This window comes from Penicillium verhagenii (genome assembly GCF_028828195.1).
Source record: "Penicillium verhagenii strain IBT 33310 chromosome Unknown utg000005l_segment0_segment0, whole genome shotgun sequence".
NCBI lineage: Eukaryota > Fungi > Ascomycota > Eurotiomycetes > Eurotiales > Aspergillaceae > Penicillium > Penicillium verhagenii.
In genome coordinates, this window is record NW_026643169.1 from 5,091,430 (window position 1) to 5,112,772 (window position 21,343).

Here is a 21,343-nt window from a genome sequence, read left to right on the forward strand (position 1 = left end):
TGTAATCATGACAAGTTATAATACATCCCGTGGGGTTCAACCCATAAAGAGTTGACAGCTTTTGGATAAATGGGATATTTACAACAGGCTTGATAGGAATAATACCATCATGCGAGTATTGTTTGATACATCATTTGAATTTCTAACTCGAGACGGTCTACACAAGTGCAGACATCTCATTGCCAGTCTAAAATCTCTAAAACCTATTGAGACCTAAACGATGACTTCTTGGGCAGACTCTTCGTGTCCCAAGAATCTATAGGCCAAGCTTGATGAGTCCTCTGACAATCCCGAGATGGTCACTTCTTGCACATCACCAGGAACAATATCCAGCGCGTTATCGCTAAATTTGACTCCGTCGCGCTCTTCAAAGACAAGGCATTTGACGGGCTTCGATGCAGAAATAGAGATAGTCCGAATATTTTCTCCGTCGGATAATGAGCTCAATCGTTTGATCTCGATGAGCGGTCTTGGCAGATCAATGTACTTGAATGGCTGTGGCCAATCAGTATCTCGGGCTACAAGTTTCTTGTTTACCCAGACTCGTGCAGCCAAGACATGAGGTTCCGAGTCTGCAACATGATCAATGATTCCGTCAGTAATGACGTTTGATGTGCTGTTTCCTGCAATCAAAACTTTCTCTCGGATTATCGGGGGTCGTATCTCTTCTCCGGTCTGAATAGAAATAAACCGGAGCTCGACTTTCCCATGTAGGTTTTCGGGTTTGTTACTGACGATCCACAATTCATATCGACTAGCAAGCGCTGGCTGAGCATGAACAACACTCCAGTCATGATGCTCCCGTCGAATACCAATGGCAATAGGGTTGAGCACGCGCTTGACTGCATAATAAGCAGGTTTAGGTCTGAGGAAATAATCAACAATCGCCCATGAGATAGTCGGCCAGCAGTCGTTGAGTTGCCAGAGAAGGGCTCCTCCACAGTGGCGCTCATCCCCCCACTGGCGTCGCCAGCCTCGATACCCAAACATCATTGTTTCGGCCTGTATGGCTTGAGTTTGATAGATATATGCCTGGATGCGTCAGAGCTACCATAAATACTAAATGAGATAGGGAGGAGTCCTACTTCGAGACTTCCGCCATGCGGAAATCGAAAATTTTCCACCAAGTAGGTTGCTATCCGCCTCTCATGCCCATCTGCCTTGTTGTGGAAATCCATAATCTGGGATTGAGGGTAGTGATCTCTTGGCTGTTGAGAGAAGAATTTGATTGTTTCCATATGAGGGAATGCTTCCATGCCGAATTCACTGTTGAATCGGCCACCCAGAGTATCGAATATTTGATATTTTTCCTGGGTTCCATGCCACACTAAGATAGTTCAGCATATGTCTGGTACTTAAGAAAATGGGTCAAAATACCATTCCATTGATGCATATCGCCCACTGTAGGGTCCGATGAGATTTTCCCATCCCCCCACGGACTGCCTGGATGGTAAAACGTCTGTGGCGAGTACTCTGCAGTCACCTCCGGTAGCAGCTTCTCGTAAATGTATCGTGCGGGAAAGTCTGATTTGAGCCAATTTTCGGGATCTTTATCCTCGAAATCATAGGTGAGGCCGACTGACTCCTGAACTTGGTAGTCTTCGTTGTTACCGACATAGATGACGATGGAGGGATGGTGTCGTAATCGCTTCACGTTATATATCGCTTCTTGCCGCACGGATTCCAGAAGAGCTGGCCATGTTGGATAGTTTCCGCACCCAAACATAAAGTCTTGCCATACCATCACTCCCAGCTCGTCGCAGGCTTCGTAGAATGAAGAATCTTCGTAAATGCCACCGCCCCATACGCTGCGGTCATAATGTTAGTCAAACCCTGGGAGTCAATATTATTACATACCGGATCATCACTTGTCGCCCCTCAACCATCAGTTCGATCCAATTGCGATATCGCTCGGGGGTGATTTTGGTCAAAAGGCTGTCCGCAGGTATCCAGCAAGAGCCACCACAAAATATGTCCATGCCGTTAATGCGAAAGAAAAATGATTTCCCATGCTTGTCAGGCTGCTGGATTATTTCCGCGTTTCGAATTCCGAATTTCTTTGATTTTTGATCCATGATTTCTTCTCCATGGAGTAACTGCACTGACACTTCGTAGAGGGTTTGTGATCCATATCCGTGGGGCCACCAGAGCTCGGGACGATTGACACGAAATGTGATTTGGGCCTCATTGTCAGTGCCAACCGGTATGTCCTGGTGAGCAATTTCATTGCCATGTAGACTCAGAGCAAACCGAGCTGTGTATTCTTCAACGCCGGTGCTTTCCACCTTCAATGCGGCAATCACTTCCGCAGTCTCTTGGTTGACAGATAATTTTGTCTCAGGCCAAAGATCAGCCACACGTGCGGTATAGACATTTAATCGGACTGGACGCCAAATGCCTGCCGTCATTAGCACCGGTCCCCAATCCCAGCCCCAATGGTATTGAGCCTTTCGGACCGCCAGACGAGACATGTCCCCGTTAAATCCTACCCATTTATGAGATGGATCCTGGTTTTGTAATTCGCGAGCTTTAATCTCGGCACAGTCGAATTCAATTTCCAACGTGTGCTGGCCCTCCGCTTCCAATATTTTCGTCACATTGACTCGGTGACCTAGAAACATGTTGTCGGATTGCAGAATCACTTGACCATCCAATTTGACTGTGGCAAAGGTGTCCAGCCCATCAAAGACCAAGTCAATTGCGGCGTTGTCAAGGAAGGTCGGCTTTTCAAACTTGTTGCGGTATACCCAGGACTTTTGGTTGACCCATCGTGCTTTGATCTCATTTAGCTCGAGAAATGGGTCTTCCAGCCTAATGCGGATATTTTAACATTTTATATGACCATCTTCACATAATTGCAATGAAACTCACTTGTTGTTATCCATCAGGTCCTGTTGCACAACGGAGGGTACTGTTGATACGGGCATCCAGTCTTCTGATTCCAGGTCCCGAAAGAACCAACCGGAGGAAAGAGTATAGCTACTAAGCTTCATGATGCACGGCCGAAGTCTGTTAGATTGTGTCGATTAGAGTGTCTGATTTTGGAGAAGTCGAGACAGCTGTCTAAGCTACTATTTAGATGAACAAGTGATTACCTTATCGATAAGCTACCCCACGCGCCTTCCCGTTTGGGTGCGGAGACTCCGAGACATGTGACCTAGACACCTCATAAAAGGGGCACCATATTTATCCTCAGGCACCCGTATCTAGCACGCGTCGCGTGATCGGGAAAGTCTCGATGCTGCTTTCCCCCGAGGTTGAACCCGCCAAGAGAGATACCCCTGATGGGTTTGGCAGAGTACTGAAAGATCTGCACTTTACCCGGTCAGACACGCAGTCATCTCCGTCTAGCTTCCGGCATCTCTTCTCTCCATCCCCTTCCAACGGAGGATATGCCTCTCCTCATTCAGGGCTGGGTTTTACTGGGTAAGATTGTTCTCTCTTCTTAGTTTGAGGTCACCATGGCTGTTTATAGATACTAGAAGAATAAGGAATTTCCGCTCAAAAGCCAGACAGTTTGCTCATGATCACCGAAGCCACTCAGAACGAGACCCGATTTCACGCTAGTGGTCACAGTCCTTCTAACCGAACCAATGATCATTCCCGCCCCGGAGTCCGGAAGGCAACGGCCCTTGGTACTAATTTGGTTTTCTCATTAAAGGAGGCATTTGATTAGACTTGGCGTTACAATCCCCCTCAAATAACTCTGGGGTTTCTACCACACTGCATGGGCTTGCGCAAGCCATGCCTCTTTTAGTTGCATACAGGTCGTTTCCCGGAATTCATATCCAACTAGTTCGGCATTGGAAAGCTGGGGTTGGATTCATCATGTGCTATGTCCTCTCTCTCGTCGGGCCCTTAACTGAAAGTGGATATCGCGTCCGCCATAGGGTCTCGGCTTCAACCATACTAAGACGGTGATTGGGCACGGGATGGCATGACCCTGCCCCGCCTGATCAATATACGAACAATCTTTTTCGGTCCCGCACCGCTTAATTTCCCTGGATTCCATGCCCGATCCACGAGGCTTTAGCCATGGAAATTAGCCATGGGGCAACTGCAGCTCTCCACTCAGCGCATGTGTTTCCTACAGGGGGTTAGGAGTTCAAGGGCCGACGTCCCGGACTAAAGGAATATCTGATGTTGAGATTTCTGTTAGAGAAAGTGCCAGGAAGTGAGTGACCCTCGCCGGCGATACGGTCTCAAGCATTCCCCACAAGCGATCTTCCGGTATTCTGCAGGGCTCGTCCCACTTCTGCAAACTACTAGTCACTACATGCCCTGCTTCTAGCCAAGTCAGGAAACATGGAGAATGTTCCCCTCTCTGGAGAAATTCTGGCAGGGGCTTCGGCGCGTGGAACTAGCCAGTGGCGTGGGAACGAGAATGCAGTCCGTAAATTGCCCCAGCGCCATCTCCATGAACCCTTGTATGGCGGGCGCGTGGCACCTTTCGGTAAGAAAGTAAGCATGTCACTCGGGATTCACTTCAAGCTCCACTTAGGTGTCATTTCTATCTACCGACTTTCGGCAATTTCAAGTGGACTGGAAGGGCTCTTTCGAGATTCAACTGATGAAGTCGAATTGGTTGTTTCTGGAACGTACATCATTTCATCTACAATAATCGTACTAGCGTCTTTGATGTCGCAAATAATTCTCAAAGGGTGACATCCCCTGTAAGCGAGTCTACATCCGGCGACGCCGGACTTGAGTGTGGGCACAAAGACCCCAGACTTACTTGAAATGCGGGGGAGATTTAGGCGGAGCAGAAACGACTACCGTTTCCTCTCACGTCTTAGCTGCTGCTCATCTCCTTCTTAGCATCTTACCCTCGCGCGGGCCTTCACCCTGATTTTCTCTTTGGCCCCTTCTTTCTTGTTCGTGTCCATGAGCATATCCTATCGTGACGCGATGTGGTCTTAATGACTCACCCAAAGCACAGAAGATTATACAGTTTTTCTCTTTGGAAATCGACTTGAAACTGCAGTGTTTTCTTACTGTTCTAACCCACATCGTACGACCAGGGCTTACACCCCCACCAATGCTGTCACCTCATTCACCACAGAGTGCTTAAATTATGTGACTAGTGGGTGATTGTACTCCCGTGATTCTATCCTTCAGCTATGTTCCACACTTTTGAGAGTTTTGAAAATCCCACGGCAGCGACGCCTGTCAAAGCCCGCCCCGCCCCCGAGCGCCGTGAATCAGTCAGTCGTCGAGTGACGACCCTGCGCGCATGCACATCATGTCGGCACCGGAAGATCAAATGTGACGGCGAAAAGCCATGTGAAGCCTGTCGCTGGTACAAGAAGGCCGATCAATGTCATTACTCTGACCCCAGGCCATCTAGAAGGTGGGTTGCTGGTCAGGTATATTTTCTCATGCAGGGCCAGAGTATAGGCTAATATTGATGAAACAGGCATGTCGAGAAGCTCTCTACAACATTGGACGAATATCGGACCATTTTGGGAAGATTATTCCCTCATGTAGCCCCAGAGTCACTTGTCAACCTGTCCCGGGAAAAGTTACTTGAGCTTACATCTGCAACACCGTCGACTTTGCCGCCGCAGATCAATACGCAGCATGCCGCTTCACCGTCTACCTCAGGGTCCATGGAGGCTCATATATCCCCGCTTTCCAACGAGGATGACAATCTTGAATCGCTACAAAGCATGCCAGAAGAGCTGGACGATGGGCGTCCTGGTCAATCTAACTTCTTGGTAGAAGGAGTCTCCGACGATGTCAATGCATTGTCACTGTCGTCCAGACACCCTTCCTCATACCTGGGAGTTTCGTCCATCCAGGCTGTTCTCAAAGTCATCCTCTGGCTTGATCCAGGCTGCGCCTCTTTTTTTGCTCGTACTCCACCTATTCATCCGCGTGACGAAGTCGATCTTGAATATGATCCTCAGAACGCATGGCCTCCCCAGCCGCCAGCCACTCCTCCACCGCCTTCCATTCCACCAAGTGAAATGCAGATGCTGGACTCATACTTTTGTTATTTTCAAGCATTTGCCCCCATGATTGATGAAAAATCATTTCGAGAGTCCTATATGACTGGCCACAGGAAGGATGATCATTGGCTGTCATTGCTGAACATTGTTCTAGCACTGGGTAGCATCGCTGCCACGAGTCCGGATGATATGACACACCAGACCTACTTCTTACGCTGCAAGAGCCACTTAAGTTTAAGTTCTCTCGGGAGCTCCCATATTGAGACGATACAAGCTCTTGGCCTCATCGGTGGGTGGTATTGTCACTATATAAGCCAGCCAAATTTAGCATATTCTGTTCTCGGCGCTGCACTGCGCATGGCAGCCACACTTGGGCTGCACAAGGAGTTTGCGGAGAGCCGCCAAGCTCCCGGTCCCGCCAAGCTTGCATCCATGGATCTTAAACGTCGAGTTTGGTGGTCCTTATTTGTGATGGATACATGGGCAGGTATGACACTGGGTAGGCCCAGCATGGGTCGTTTTGGTCCTTACATCACAGTCAAGCCACCAAATTGTCGAGATAAGGTTTGTTTCATCTCTCACACTAATCATTCGTGTTCTAAATGAGATTCTAGGAAAACTTTCTTGATATCCTCCCGCTTGTAGAGAACATCCGGTTCGCCAAGATCGCAACACAGGTCCAGGAGTCTTTGGCAGCCGCGCCCCTTGTTAAGCATCAAGAGATGGCCCACGCAGATGCTCAACTCCTTGAGTGGTGGGAAAATCTGCCACCTATTCTCAAAGATCACGAACCGTGTACAGAGTCAATCAGCACCGTTCGTACCGTCATGCGATGGCGATTTTACAACCAACGTATGCTTATCTATCGTCCTACCCTTCTCAGCTATGCCATGCGCCGCGTGCCATACATCGCCCTTCGAGTTGAGGAACGCACTGCGATCGAAAAATGTCGCGAAGTTGCGGAGATTTCTATCCAGAATATTGCCGCAACGGCGCAGTTTAACCAACTTTGTGGTTGGAATGCCGTCTGGTGGACGTTTCAAGCATCTTTAGTACCACTAGTGGGATTATTTCTCAACGACCCAACTGCTGACGATCCCCGTGCCTCAATTGAATCCTGCCAGGCGCAAGTGGAGACCGCAATGACCACTTTGGCGCGGATGTCAGCTTATGGTCATACTGCAAAGCGATCTTTAGATGCTGTTTCACGCATATACGAGGCCAGCAAACGTGGCGATGACTTGGCTACATCAACAGCTGGCATTATTCCCACCAGCATGTTTCCCTCTGGCCGAGATTTGACATCCCTATTCTCGCCACCTGAACCTACACGTTTGGCGATGTCTTTGAGTGAGGGTGGGATCTCGGACCCCCTCTCTGCCCCGTTCTTTGACGATTCCGGGCAATATCTGTGGGAATATCTGAGCTGGAGTGACAACAATCTTTGGCCTGGCATGGATCTTGATAATAGAGGTGATGCAATGGCCGTTTTGACACCTGATCATGAGAAGGGCTCTAAATTCACTGCGCAGCCGTATTTCGAGCCCTTCACCGACTCCTACTTTGGTAATCAGCCCTCTTATTATTGATACCGCAAGCGAGTTGAAACCAAACCTGGAACCTTGGAAGCCCTGGTGGAGATTGTGCTTTGGTCGCCCGATGTTGTCCATGCGGACATCTGGAACGTACATACAGCCCCTGGTACCTAGGTATATGCAATTTTTTTTTTTTAACATTTAATATATGTATATTCAATGTTTTAACATTTTGAATCAATTGATCGAGCTTCATACTTATGTAAACATTCCAAGTTTGAAGGTTTGCAATCAACAATCTGATGTTGGTCGCACCAGTTGACATGTTGGCCTCGAGGAATAATCAATGTTCCTAAAGTCATGATGCATTAAAGCAGCGACTGACGCTAACCACAAGTGCGAGTCACGACAAATTGCCAGATCAGACATTGCTGACTCATCGTCGCGTTCCACCACGACATTTCGAGCAGCGTTGAATCCGATCGAGTGTCAATTGATCACACTTTTTCTAGTATCAGCGATGAGCCAATAAGTAAGTCTCGGAGATTTATTGAGAAATATTGATTTGACTTGGCTTGGACTCGGGATATTTGCCGAGTTGCTGTTGCTCCTCTATTAACCAACTCCGAACACCGGGAATAGGCTGGTCAGGGGAGCTTCGCCATAAATTGCCCAAACAGCTTTTCTGCCAATCCGGAAATCATTCATTTATATCAATCGCGAAAAGAACAACTCAAAATGGGACTATTGGACTCTGCATCACGAGTCTTTTTCGTGGCAATCATTTTGCGACTCGTGTTGCTCATCTACGGGGGCTGGCAAGATGCTCATTCTGCCTTGAAGTACACAGACATCGATTACATGGTGTTCACTGATGCCGCCCGCTATGTATCAAAGGGAGAGACGCCATATGCCCGAGATACTTATCGCTACACGCCTCTTTTGGCGTGGATGCTTCTTCCAACAGCCTGGGAAGTACCTGCCCCATGGTCGTCGGTGACCTTTGCCTTTGGCAAGATTCTCTTCGCGATGGCCGATGTTCTGGCTGGATGGCTGGTTGTACAGCTATTGACCCGATTCTATCGATTGTCGCCAGAGCGGGCACTACAGTATGCTGCTGCGACTTGGTTGTGGAACCCCATGGTCGCGAATATCAGTACTCGTGGCAGCTCCGAAGGGTTGCTCGGTGTACTTGTGGCGGGCCTGTTGTGGGCTACCTTGACAAGAAAAGCCATCCTTGCAGGTTCTATACTTGGCTTAGCTGTACACTTTAAGATTTATCCGTTCATCTACGGCATCTCGATTCTGTGGTGGTGGGATGCAGAACGTGATGGCGCTGTCCCGACTCGTGATTCAAGCTGGATTTCTCGAATCATGAAATTCGTCACCCTTTCGAGACTGAAATTGACCTTGTCCGCGCTCATGACATTTGTTGTCCTGAATATTATAATGTATCTTCAATACGGCATACCTTTCCTCCACCACACCTTCTTCCACCATCTCACCCGCATCGATCACCGACACAATTTCTCTCCCTACGCCACTCTGCTCTACCTTTCTGCGGCTGGAAACGCCGAATCCCATTTTGAGGCACTTGCGTTCCTGCCCCAGCTGCTGCTGGTAGTTATAGCCCTTCCATTGGTGCTGGCGAAGAAGAGCCTTGCAACTGCCATGCTGGCCCAAACTTTTGCTTTTGTCACTTTCAATAAAGTGTGCACTAGCCAGGTACTTGCCTGTATTGCCAATATTTCGCGTCCATATAGCTAATGACAACAGTATTTTCTGTGGTACCTCATTCTCCTGCCATTTTACCTCCCTTCATCCGAGTTCATTCGCAAACCCGTTTTGGGCATTTCGGCTGCCTTCGTATGGGTGGTTGCACAGGTTTGTATTGTACCTTACTATGCGCGCATATCGTATTCGCCTGCTGACCATATCACATAGGGTCTCTGGCTCCAACAAGGCTACAACTTGGAGTTCCTCGGTCTTTCCGCCTTCATCCCTGGTCTATTCCTCGCCTCCCTGTTTTTCTTTGTTGTCAACGCGTGGATCCTGGGCATCATTGTCCGCGATGGAGGCGAAAGCGCGGACTTGAATCCTCGGGAGTTGAAGAGCGACTAATTAGCAACAAGTCGCGATGTTAGGGTTCATTGTATTTATTGTGGGAAACTTTAAATTGGGCTTAGAGTCCGTGGTTGCACATTCTACTCAATGAGTGTGGCCCCGTCTGGAATACCCATCAACAAGAGAATATTTGAAGTATTCCCGACCTTCCAGCATCTACTAGTAGGTAGTAAGCGACATGGGATCTGGCCTCGGGAATCCAAGCATGCCGGTAGTTTGTGGGTTTCACATACCCATCACATACTAGCAGAACTACAGTGTTGATCTGGGAAAACGAATGGAAATGAGGTGGAGAAGGATCAACTGTGTCGCATTCTTCTCACTGATGGGGGACGGGGAGAAAAGGAAAGAGGAAAGAGGAAAGAGAAAAGAGAAAAGGAGAGAGAGAAGCTCTCACTTTCCCAGACTAGCTACTGGCACGCGCTGCAATATGACTATATCAGGAGCAGGCCATGTGACCTGATAGTCACATGATTTACTCTCCTGACACATACTAGTAGTAACGGTAACTGCAAAACTGTATCCAGAAAAGAATATGCAATTCTTACCAGAGAGATTTAAGAACCGGATCCTATATAGATACAGCACATCTAGTACGAGGGCGGTATCCAGAAATGAATACTAGTATGGTATTCAGTTTTGAATACCGTATTTCATGAGTATTCTATCACCTACCCCTTGAAGTTACTGTCATCCAAAAGCCATCAAATCACTCAGGTGTGGATGATTCCCTAGAGACTAGTAGTACCTAGTAGCAATAGGGGAAGAGTCACCAGCGGTGTTCTGAGTTTTTTCGGGTTCATCTAATTACTACACATGGGTCGGTCCACTGGCGAAAATAACGACTATTCACGTTACTTTTATGATGCTAGGGTATCGATGCATTATAGCTAAAAAGCACGCTAACCAAAAAAAGACCCCCATTCGATACATCAGGAAAGATGTAAGAGAGTAATATTACACGATGCTCAGCGTTTACGCCTGAACCGGAATCGTAGTTCATCATCGCTGTCTGAATCACGAGCTTCTCGGGACCGTTTGTGGATGCGACTGCGTGGCAGTGCGGGTTGCGGATCGGGGGTTTGGTCAGGACTAGCATACTGAACCACCGACGATTGAGACCTCAAAATCGACTGTTCTCTAGAAGGAGCTTCCATGCGATCCTCTTCCCTTGGCTCGTCGTTCCTCGCTGGCTCATTATGACTGTTAATCCACTGGTGTTCTCCAACACCAAAATCCTTTCGCCTGACCTCTTCGAGAGGAACGATCAGACTTTGGATTCGTTGGCGCGCATGGCGCAGCTCTCCTTTTCGCCGAAATCGCTTGAAGTTCTTCCGACCATTCCATTGCTCATCCCACCGGTCATTTCCAAGATCCTCCCGGGAAGGTGCTTCTCGGATAGGCATCTCCATTTCCTCAATAATGGCAAGATTCCGCAAGTCTTCAATGTTGACATCTTGAGTAAGGTCAGCGTCTTCTTTGGCCTGTCTTTGTTGCTCCGCTTCATCACGATGTTTTCGTGCGGCTTCTCGGATATCTAGTTTCGCACGCTTCGGCCTAGGAGCAGCTTCAGGTTCGACACGCGCAGGACGAGTATGACGGCCTTGATCTATTTCCTCTCGCCGTCTCTTCATTGCCCGTGCACCGGGCAGTAGATCTGTGACCACGTCCTCATCAGCCTCTTCCGATTTTTCTTGAGGCCCAGTATCTTGAGAGGGCTGGGGCTCATATCCCATCGCCGGGGTGTTCTTCACACCGTCATCGGATATGTATACAGGGATTGAATCTATATCAAACCCGTCATCAAAGGTCTTCATCTTGCTCACAAATTTGCGTACTCGCGAAGGTTGCGTTTTCGGAGGGGCCAAGGATTGGGATTCTTGCTGAGGTATAGGTGGCGACGAGGACGGAACAAGGTTATCTCGCACGAGTTGTGACTCTGGAGCAATTTCAGGAATAGATATCTGACTGGATCCTTCCGGAAGAGGGCGGCAAAGTGGAGAGGCATCGTTGCCCAGAATTGCATCCAAGAACTCACTCTGCTCAATCACGCGCCGATCGATCATGACAGCAACTTCATTGCCCAGCTCAATGGACCAAGACTCGTGTTCACCTTTGGATCGAAATCGCACCAGCACGACTCGGCCGGGCCCATCATCATCAATACTACCACTTTTCTGGCCCGCAGCATCTCTCATGAATTTCACGATCTCGGCAGCAGTAGTAACACCATATTTGATTTCAAAAAACAGTGCTTTGCCTTGTCCATTGTTAATCGCCGCCTGAAGGTTCTCGAATTGAGCGGCATCTCCGAAGACAAAGGTATAGCCTTCGAAAACGTTGATACGGGCAGGGTTGGGCGCAAAGGCTGCTGCCGGGCGAATGGTGGGCTCATTACCAGCAGGTGGAAGATAATCTGTCGCATCTGGCCATGCAGCATCGAAATCGGTCTCGAGCGGGGATAAGGCTTCGTCGTTCTCAAATTCGGCGGGGGTTGTGGCATAAACTAAAGCGTCAATGTATGAGTTATTGACAATTGCTTTGCCATTAGTCAATGCCTGGAGACCCTTGGCTGTATTCCGCTTGCTTTGGACCACATGAGTGGTTTGATCTACCAGGTATGGGATGATGGTCTTGATATCTAGGTCCTCTAACTTAGAGCGAACTTTGGCCAAGGGGTCTTCCGCTCTCATTTCTTTGGACGAGAAAGAGAAGCTAAATACCACTGGAAACCATTTTAAACTGTGAAGTGAAAGGTATGAGATGGTGTTTTCGTCCAGATCGGAGTGGTGAATACAGACCGAAGAGGATGGGGACCCAGCTGAATGACATGCTCATCCCCAGTCAATACCCGAATTTGACCTTGAATATGTTCTCCGTTCACAACTGTGCCCCTCTTGGATTTCAGATCGGTCACGGTAACTTGAGTTCTCGCGTGAGGGCGAGTCTGCGCATATGTCAGTCGGAAGTCAATTGGATCGGGGTTGGATAGGTTTTCGTACTCCATCGCGAGGGGTAACACTAGATACTTCGATTGTGAGGTGTTTGCGAGAGATCACATTCGAGTTTGTCAGTTGTTTGGAGATTGCGCGGTGGGCTAGGGAAGGTCAGTTGAAGCTCTCTCCAAGTATAGTTAAAAGGTTGACTTGCCGTGCGGGGGTCGGCCAAAGAGATGCTTCTTCCCAGGCCGCAACCAGATACGCTTCCCTGATTATTGTGTCAGAAATATCAGGATTTGCAGCCTCTAGTGTTTTTCATCGCCCACCATCTAGGAAGTCGCTCGTTGAATCAAGGATCCACATGGAGACAGTGTTGTAGGCGAAAGAAAGAACCAGTCGACAAGCTCCGCGTGAAGTGAAACGCGTGAGCACGTGATCAGGCGTCAGTGGTCGTTGCCTGGGCCCTGAACTTACTATACTCTTTGCTCCAATTCACATCATTGCCAAACTTCAACTTATGGAAATAAGTTGATTATGGTGTCCCCTGGTGGACCCCCCGAAAATATGGAGTCGGGTTCAATGCAGACAGAGGGTAGTAGCGACACGCTGAAGTATCAATTACTCGGGCCCTCTTTAACCAAAGCGGGTCAAGATGCAGTTGATCAGCAAAAGGTACGGACTTGATGGGAATACTTAACGGTTTGACATCGCTGATTTTTTTTATAGGTCTCTGAAATTATTTATGAAGCATCAAGAGGCTCCAAATTCTTCAACCATGAGCAAGACCGCGATAGAAACCTGACTGTCAAGATCGAGCGCATTCGACAAGAAAAAGCTCGTCTTGAAACCTTAGATCTCACTCATGATCTTCGACGGGCCGATGAGTACCTGGCTGAGTTAGAAATGACTCGTGACCTTTCTCAATACGTGATCCATGTCGACTGCGATGCATTCTTTGCCGCGGTTGAGGAGTTGGACCGACCGGAGCTGAAAACGGTCCCAATGGCCGTTGGGAAGGGCGTTTTGACAACATGCAATTATTTGGCTCGAAAATTTGGAGTAAGAAGTGGGATGGCATCATTTGTGGCAAAGAAACTTTGCCCTGAACTTGTTCTTCTTCCACAGAACTATGAAAAATATACGGCGAAAGCAAAGGAGATCCGCGAGATCATGGCACAGTATGACCCTCTGTTTGAGAGTGCCAGCATCGATGAAGCCTACTTAAATATCACCGCATACTGCGCTGAAAATGAAATGGATCCGGAAGAGACGGTCCAACGGATGCGCGCTGAAATCCTGGAGACTACAAAGGTGTCTGTCTCAGCCGGGATTGCCGCGAATGCGAAAATTGCGAAGATATCGTCAAATCATAACAAGCCAAATGGTCAATTCCGGGTTCCCAACGACCGAGCGGCAATAATGGGATTCATGCGAGACCTCCCTGTGCGCAAAGTCAATGGTGTGGGTCGCGTCTTTGAACGAGAACTAGGTTCTATTGGCATCGAGACCTGCGGTGATATTCACTCATACCGCGGAATCTTGACCAGACTATTCGGGGAAAAGGCATTCCAGTTTCTTGCCCAATGCTATCTAGGTCTCGGGCGAACAAAAATCGAGCCAGTTGAAACCCATGAACGAAAAAGTGTGGGAACTGAAACCACGTTCCACGAAATTGGGGATAAGGAGCAGATTCGTGCCAAGTTACATTGGGTATCGCAGGAACTGGAAGGCGATCTGGCACGAACGCAGTTTAAGGGCCGAACGTTGGTTCTCAAAGTGAAATTACACACGTTTGAGGTACTGATCCGTCAAATAGCTCCGACTAGAGCTGTCTGTCAGGCGAAAGATCTGTATAATTTCGCACTACCCATGCTAGCTAAGCTGGAAAAGGAAATTCCTGGCATGAAGCTCCGATTGCTTGGTCTACGTTGCACGAATCTAGTTAGTACAAAAAAAGCCGGTACCAACTTCTTCGGTGTCCCAGCCGTGCAAGCCAGACCTAGTTCAACCGAAAATCTCGAGCACAAGGCTGCCGATCATGAAATTACGGCTGAAGAGGCTTTCGAGATTGCTGCTAGGCAAGAAATCCAAGACGAAATGAATGATCTGGAGCAGCTCAGTCAAGAAGAAGTCCACCTCCGTGATACTACTGCACCTTCTGAGGTTGATCCTTTACCAGCTCAGTGGGACTGCCCCATTTGCGGTCGAGCACAAGTGGCCGATGACCGAGTCTTTAATGATCATGTCGACTTCTGTCTCTCCCGACAGACCATCCGTGAAGCCATCCGAGATACCTCGAAAACTCCAGAAGAGTCCACCATCCCTCAAAATCGGAAACGGAAACCCATGTCTCAGCTGTCTCCTCCTGATATTGACCCTCGACAAAAACGACTTTTTTTCCGCTAAGCGCATCATCTCCGATCGAAAATCTCGAATGTAAATCGACCCCTGCCAACATTCGTACCAACCACGCCAACGTTCTTGGGTCGTGATGCTTAAACCCGCTCTGCCGATGCCGTGAAAGGTAAATCGTGATTTTCCCAGCCGGGGTCGACTGACCAATTGGGTGACCGGGTGGAGCATGAAGAATACATACGGAACCCCATGCGGCATGCTAGAACCATGCATATCTTGGGGATGGTCAAGTCAGGCCAACCCGAGAAAAGATCGAAAATTGCTGGCAAAATGAGGTTTCAGATATCTATACCCCCATCATATTGATTGATATCAAAATGTAATCTTTGCTTCTCTGTTCACCTCGTCCTATCGATATCATAAAGGTAGAGAATAATAGTCGACTGTCGGATGTTTGATGCGGTGAAGACCGACCGTGACTAAACCCGTTCGGGGTCCAATGTTTTCCTATTGATCCTCCCACCATCTCCACAACTACAACCGTCTTTAAAAACACCCCCCTTCCTTCAAATCAGGCCACTCCTGAGTCTGAAATTGTTAAGAAAAATACAGACTTACTGGGCCGGTGTCATCATGCTTGATTGCTTGCGGTCGCAATGCCATCTCTTGCACCCGCGCAACTATGACCTCCGATAAACAAAACAATGGCTTCTCCGCCAAACCATTTACGCCCACACTCAGTGCGGCCTTTCACCGCTCCAATAAGTCTCCTCTGACACCAAAATTGGCCAGTTCAAGTCCAGGTCATCCTGCCCCCCGTCGTCTCGCCCATACCGACCACACTCATCCCTTTTCCACTCCCTCCAAGGAGGACCTCTCCGCCACTCCTCCGAACTTCCTCGGTGTCAATGTCACCCCTCGTTCAGGCTCTCGCAACACTCGCCGGGATGCCGTATTCCCATCTCCGACAAACACTTCTTCCGTTTCCTCTCCACAAACTACATATACCCAGCCCACTGTCGGTCTAGGCCTCAATGGGGTACGACGAGAACGCAGCCCAGCTCGCGGGGTGAAGGCAGAACAATCGAACAGCTTGAGAGCAAAGACCCTTAAGGCCGAAGGGCAGCAAATATCTCGTCCAAACTCTTTTACCGAAATGGCAGCCGGGTCACCCATGTTCTTTCATGCCGCCGAAACACGATCGTCCAATTCTTCCGACGTTGAACAGCCCCGTCCAAAGCCAGGGAAGATGCCATCAACTTCAAGCTTCATGTATGCAAATGGTGATCAGGAGCGACAGTCTTCACCAGAGGGATCTTACGTCACAACTGCCTCTTCGCGTCGCTCTGGAGGGCTCCCCCGCGTTGCGCCCACTATCAGACAGGGTCCTTTGCCACCTCCACGTTTGAAGTCCCCCAGGGTCTCGGACGCATCGTCTCCGCTTATTGACATCCAGAGCAACTGCAGTTCGGGGCTTGACCAGACCGTTGAAGGTGTTCAACCGCATTTTAGTTCACCACCAAGTATTGAATCGGACAGACCGCAGCTCTCTTTGATTGGGAAGCATCGAAAATCGTCCAGCATGGATTCCACAGGTCAAACTCAATCAATGTCACAACGAAATGGTCTTCATGCTAGTCCGGTCATTATGCCTAATGTTCAGACACAGCATGCTGAAAGTTTTGCCCCAGTCCTATCTGACCAGATCCCGACGCTTCGCCCCCGTGTATTTAGTAACGGTTCCTCCATTTCTGCGGACCCATACCAGTTGATTCCTATGAGCCCTGGAAAATCAGATAGTGGGGAGGTAGCTTTGAATGCGCGAACAGAACGGAAGATTATGGATCTTGAAATCAGCAACTCTTCTCTGCTTGCCATTAACCGAACCCTTGAGCGAGAAATGCGGAAACAGAATGCGGAACTTCGACGATTCCGACGCTTGAGTCGCTCTGGTCGTCTTTCCATGGTTCCTTCTACACGCTCATTTTCTGGCACAGCCCTCTCAACAACGAGTGAACTGGATGAGGGCAACAGTGAACTTTCATCTATACGATCCAACGATGAGATGTCCGATTTCAGTGACGAAGATTCCGTCGCAGATGATGGGGTCCTCAGTCCTGACACCCTTGCTGATCATGATGCAAAGCATAGTGTTCAGGATGAGAAACGATTCATGCTTGATCTTGCTCGGCACCAGGAATTTCTGGTAGACAGCCAGAAATTAAATCAGAGCTTGAAAAGGTGTCTCGGGTGGACTGAAGAGCTCATCAAGGAAGGCCAAAGGGCCCTCGAGTACAATGTCCATGTTCAGGATGTGGAGATAGGCGGTCGTGTTCTATCTCCAGAAGAGTTGGGCGAGGTCGGCGAGAGTGGGCGATCACTTCTCAGCCCATCGGCCCAATACGGCTCTTTCATGTCATCTCCAGAGTATCCGTTGGATGACTCTCTTCTGACCGACCCAGCTTTACTGCCTTTACCATCGTCTCCTGGCGGGACTGATTAATTTTCTTAGTCTTTCATTTCACATCTTTCGTCTGCAAAATACCCCCATTATCATACTCCATTTGTTGAATCACGTTACGCCTTATCTTGATATAACGCCTTCCCGCATGCATCTTGTCCTGGTTTTCTCTCTTTTTTTCCGGATACACCCTTTTGTTCTGCGCGTTGACTGTCGGCGCTTTCTTTCTTTGGCTTGATATATCCGTCATTGGAGCTGGGTAGTAGATCTGGCCCTGATATACCCGGTCGCCTATTGTTTTGATACTTGTGATAAATACCCGATGTTCAATTTTTTTTGGTTTGATTATGTCTTATTGAGCTACCTAGATGCCTGTGATGCTCATCAAAGATTGCATTTGATGGCCAACCTTGGAACGATTTGATCTCTATTGAAAAATAAAACTTCAAATATCCATCTCTCATGTGTATTGCTCTTGCCGTCTTAATGAAATTCCCTGTTCATTCTTACCGAGGAACACCATCACGGAAATGGACATCGACCTATTCGCTGCACTCTAATACTCTCTTTGATAACGTCCAACTCCTTGCGTCCTTTTCCCTCGAAATACTTGGGACCCAGATCAGGCGTATAATATCCCTGTGGATAGTACTTATCACCATCATCGCCAGGCAAGGGCAACCCGAGTCCCCACTTGAACCACGCCACAGGGCCCCATCGATTCCACATGGTGGGTTGCACATAAAATGGGGCACCGTCGTAGAACAAGACGAAATTTCGACCATTTTGATTCGGCACTTCGGTGAAGACATCCAAACGCATAAAGTTCGGCCGCGGAAGAGCCACATAGCGCAGGTATAGTCTACGCAACTGCAGCATTGACCCGAATATTGCAGCGAACAGGGCAGGGGGGCGATCAATCCTGAAACGATAAATGTCAGTGGATTTGTCCTCAAAGCATCCGACTCGCCGACTCAACATTGAAGCATACATCATAGCATTTCGCAATATTTCGTCCATCAGAAACGAAGCAAAATACACCCCAATTGGCTTCATAAATTCAGGTAGATTATAGACCAAAACATCGAGGGTCTTGTCCGCAATCTCCTTATTCCTTGGATGCGGTTTCATATGGCGGGCCTCGTAGTCCTGGCTCCACATACTAACTTCCTCCAGCCAATGGATTCCATCGCGGAAACCAATCTTTCCCGATGGTAATAGATCGTAAGCGATGCCCAATGCATCCCCGAGGCTCTTCCAATAAGTCCCAATAGCACAGCGCTCCATTCCAGTCATTTCACGCCACTCATATAATTTCACGAACCGGATCGGTTCCATCGCAAAAAGGCTTAGTGTATATAGCATATCCTCGTCCAGAATCTTTCCACTTGCGCGGTATCCTTTATGGAGAAAGTTTGTTCGGGCGATAGCTGTCTGAGCGCGTTCGGAATCGGGGTCGAAGGCCATGAACTCGCCTATAAGTGTTCCTGTATCAGCGTAGCGTTTGAAAGAAGTTGCCGTATCGGAGAATTGAGATGTTTTGAGTAGGAGTGTAGATATCGTTGGTATGCCGTAGGTCTAGGAAGTACCAGTTAGCCTTGGTTTTTTTCTGTCGTTTTCTTCTTTTGTTTGGTGTAGCCCTGGAGCGAGCTCAGATTTGCTTTCTTACCCGGAACAGCGCAAATTGCAGGGATTTGAGAACGATGAAAGGGAACTCCATTTGTAGAATTGTTTTCTGGATAGCCCAAGCGTCGTGATTGGTCATCTTGCTCATTGATTGACGTGTTTGATAGGGGTATATTTGGTGAAGGTTACTGCACCGGCGAAATCGAATTGAGGATGCTAGAATCAGATACAAGGTGATTCCTGTCAGGCTGTAGATGATCTTTTGTTGGGCTGATGCCTCCACTAGGTGATTTATAAAAGCGTGACCTAAGTCCATCGTGGATGTCCAAGCTATGCCCCAAGCCATGGCTCGGATTTTCAATGTTAGGGACGGTAGGAGTATCTTTCAAATGTTCAAATCACTTCAATGTTGCAAGATTAGTCCAAAGTATTCATGCTTCCAATGTAAAACATCTGGATATTTCCATGTTGCTTTATATAAACTCATCGAATATCTATCTATTACCTTGTACTTTCTGCAATGTGTCTACGGTTTGGCGGGTCTGATGTTAAGGGTGGCTTTAGTGCAACGTGATGATCACCTTTCAACCGGGAGTAGATGGAAGATATTTCCAAATCATACGAGCCGATTAACGCTGGAGCGGACCGAGGAATGCCAGGAACCCCGCATTGATAGGCGGGGGCATGGCCATACAATGATCGGAACATTTGAACACGAAGGAGTGTGCTTTGATGTGTCAAGATCTCATTCGCATGTATCTTCCACTTGATAGAATGTTCGGTAATTCGGTCGGGTTGGGTTCACCGACATCGTATGATCATCTCATATAACCAAGGCTCGGGGGGAAAATTGAAAAAAAAAAAAAAAAAAACCAGTAGTGAGCGCGAGGATCGCCCGGATGGTGCAGAAGCCGGAGATCGTCACTGTAATGTGATTTCTGGTGGATATGGTTGGTCCGAGGTAGAAAGTTGACATCTGGAATGACCTCCACTGCAAATCTTGTGCTTGATACATCGGCATCTCCCCGCATCACATGTAAGAGCATCAGCGTAGGCATGATTTATACTTGTTATAAGTACTATCGATTGATGTATATTATCATATTTATTCCACAAGTCAACATCAATTGATTTGAAAGAATTTAAATGCAACTGGAAGATCCAGATGTCTTTGTTGGATTGAATTCATTGGCAGTTTAAATTGAGATTCGACAGTGTCACGATGCGATGATGATAGTAAGTAATAAAGTCATCATAGCATGCTCAAACTTCTCCTTCAACTTAAGCAGCAAGGGCCATGATGGCACCTACAATCTGTCGTTGGTCTACCCCAACAATTTCAGTCACTTTTTCTCCTTTGTTGAAAAACATAAAGGTAGGCATGGCGGTAACATTCAGTTCAACAGCAAGATCATTCGCCTTCTCAACGTCTAGCTTGTAAAACTTGATATTCTCATATTCATCGCTCCATTTCTCAATCAAGGGTGCGATCGCCTTGCATGGGCCACACCATTCTGCATAGCAGTCGAGGACCACAAGATCCGAGGAATGAAGAATAAATTCCTGGAATTCACCTGCACTGAAAACAGAATCTTGTTAGTGGTTACTCTGGCCATGATAGTCAACTCTCACAGCCCGGAATTCACTTACGTCGTGATCACGTTGACAGGCATGAAGAATGATTTCTTTTTGATCACTTAAAGGTTAAATGATGAGGTGGTGAAGAGGTTATATGTAAAAAGGAAGAAAAGGAAGAAAAGGAAGAAAAGGACGCTCAAAAGAAAATATATAATTCAAGTAGAAAATGGGGTGATGTTGACCAAGATAAGATGATGCACATGTGGGATGATCATATGGAACATTTGAAGGGAGACCGGTTTGTTAGCACTTGAGTGACACCACTCAAGCTGACTTTACTTTGATTGGTTCTTCATCTATCTAGTACTTCAAACGTTGCCGGGAAAAGATATAACGTTAGAAAGATATTTGGAGGTATAGAAATGTGAAATTCGAGTATATTTGCTTAAGGGATAAGGCATGGAAGCACTTGGCAAATAACTGTATCAAAATGTCGCATTTTGTGTCTATGCAATACATCGCTGCAAGGATCTCTATGGCGATGATACCCAGAGACTTCCACTTGGAGTTAAAATAGGAAAAAATAGCGCGAAAGAGTGCTACACTTGCCTTCAAATGTTGGGGATATGTGCCGTTCAATAGCAGACCTCGTTTTTTAGCAGACCTCGTTTTTGCTTACATGCGTGGATCAATGTTTCTGAAGTAAAGTTACGGAGGATTTTTACCTTTATTAAGGCATCCTACACCATTATCAGATTTCTTCAACAGTATACT

The 21,343-nt window shown here is 47.7% G+C and overlaps 8 protein-coding genes across 8 annotated transcripts; 4 read left to right on the forward strand and 4 right to left on the reverse strand.

Annotated features, from left to right (window-relative positions):
* Window positions 1-213: 213 nt before the first annotated feature.
* Window positions 214-3,152, reverse strand: N7466_005393 (beta-mannosidase; the record flags this gene model as incomplete). Its single annotated transcript, XM_057164790.1, has 6 exons — window positions 214-1,032; window positions 1,086-1,327; window positions 1,378-1,808; window positions 1,858-2,811; window positions 2,872-3,009; window positions 3,112-3,152. The coding sequence occupies 6 exons, from the start codon at window positions 3,150-3,152 to the stop codon at window positions 214-216; spliced, it is 2,625 nt and encodes an 874-aa protein (XP_057023471.1).
* A 1,968-nt stretch (window positions 3,153-5,120) lies between these two features.
* N7466_005394 (uncharacterized protein) lies at window positions 5,121-7,540 on the forward strand (the record flags this gene model as incomplete). The annotated part of the gene is made up of 3 exons (XM_057164791.1): window positions 5,121-5,350; window positions 5,417-6,515; window positions 6,566-7,540. 3 exons carry the CDS (start codon window positions 5,121-5,123, stop codon window positions 7,538-7,540), a joined length of 2,304 nt encoding a protein of 767 aa, XP_057023472.1.
* A 684-nt stretch (window positions 7,541-8,224) lies between these two features.
* Window positions 8,225-9,607, forward strand: N7466_005395 (glycosylphosphatidylinositol-alpha 1,4 mannosyltransferase I; the record flags this gene model as incomplete). The annotated part of the gene is made up of 3 exons (XM_057164792.1): window positions 8,225-9,211; window positions 9,263-9,370; window positions 9,431-9,607. The coding sequence occupies 3 exons, from the start codon at window positions 8,225-8,227 to the stop codon at window positions 9,605-9,607; spliced, it is 1,272 nt and encodes a 423-aa protein (XP_057023473.1).
* A 971-nt stretch (window positions 9,608-10,578) lies between these two features.
* On the reverse strand, window positions 10,579-12,912 carry N7466_005396 (DNA damage response protein RcaA; the record flags this gene model as incomplete). Its single annotated transcript, XM_057164793.1, has 5 exons — window positions 10,579-12,352; window positions 12,412-12,557; window positions 12,613-12,707; window positions 12,761-12,817; window positions 12,876-12,912. 5 exons carry the CDS (start codon window positions 12,910-12,912, stop codon window positions 10,579-10,581), a joined length of 2,109 nt encoding a protein of 702 aa, XP_057023474.1.
* A 201-nt stretch (window positions 12,913-13,113) lies between these two features.
* Window positions 13,114-14,955, forward strand: N7466_005397 (Y-family DNA polymerase; the record flags this gene model as incomplete). Its single annotated transcript, XM_057164794.1, has 2 exons — window positions 13,114-13,221; window positions 13,276-14,955. The coding sequence occupies 2 exons, from the start codon at window positions 13,114-13,116 to the stop codon at window positions 14,953-14,955; spliced, it is 1,788 nt and encodes a 595-aa protein (XP_057023475.1).
* A 631-nt stretch (window positions 14,956-15,586) lies between these two features.
* On the forward strand, window positions 15,587-17,407 carry N7466_005398 (uncharacterized protein; the record flags this gene model as incomplete). Its single annotated transcript, XM_057164795.1, has 1 exon — window positions 15,587-17,407. The coding sequence occupies one exon, from the start codon at window positions 15,587-15,589 to the stop codon at window positions 17,405-17,407; it is 1,821 nt and encodes a 606-aa protein (XP_057023476.1).
* A 480-nt stretch (window positions 17,408-17,887) lies between these two features.
* N7466_005399 (uncharacterized protein) lies at window positions 17,888-19,130 on the reverse strand (the record flags this gene model as incomplete). The annotated part of the gene is made up of 2 exons (XM_057164796.1): window positions 17,888-18,943; window positions 19,035-19,130. 2 exons carry the CDS (start codon window positions 19,128-19,130, stop codon window positions 17,888-17,890), a joined length of 1,152 nt encoding a protein of 383 aa, XP_057023477.1.
* Window positions 19,131-20,272: 1,142 nt separating this feature from the next.
* Window positions 20,273-20,664, reverse strand: N7466_005400 (thioredoxin family protein; the record flags this gene model as incomplete). Its single annotated transcript, XM_057164797.1, has 2 exons — window positions 20,273-20,570; window positions 20,642-20,664. The coding sequence occupies 2 exons, from the start codon at window positions 20,662-20,664 to the stop codon at window positions 20,273-20,275; spliced, it is 321 nt and encodes a 106-aa protein (XP_057023478.1).
* Window positions 20,665-21,343: the final 679 nt, after the last annotated feature.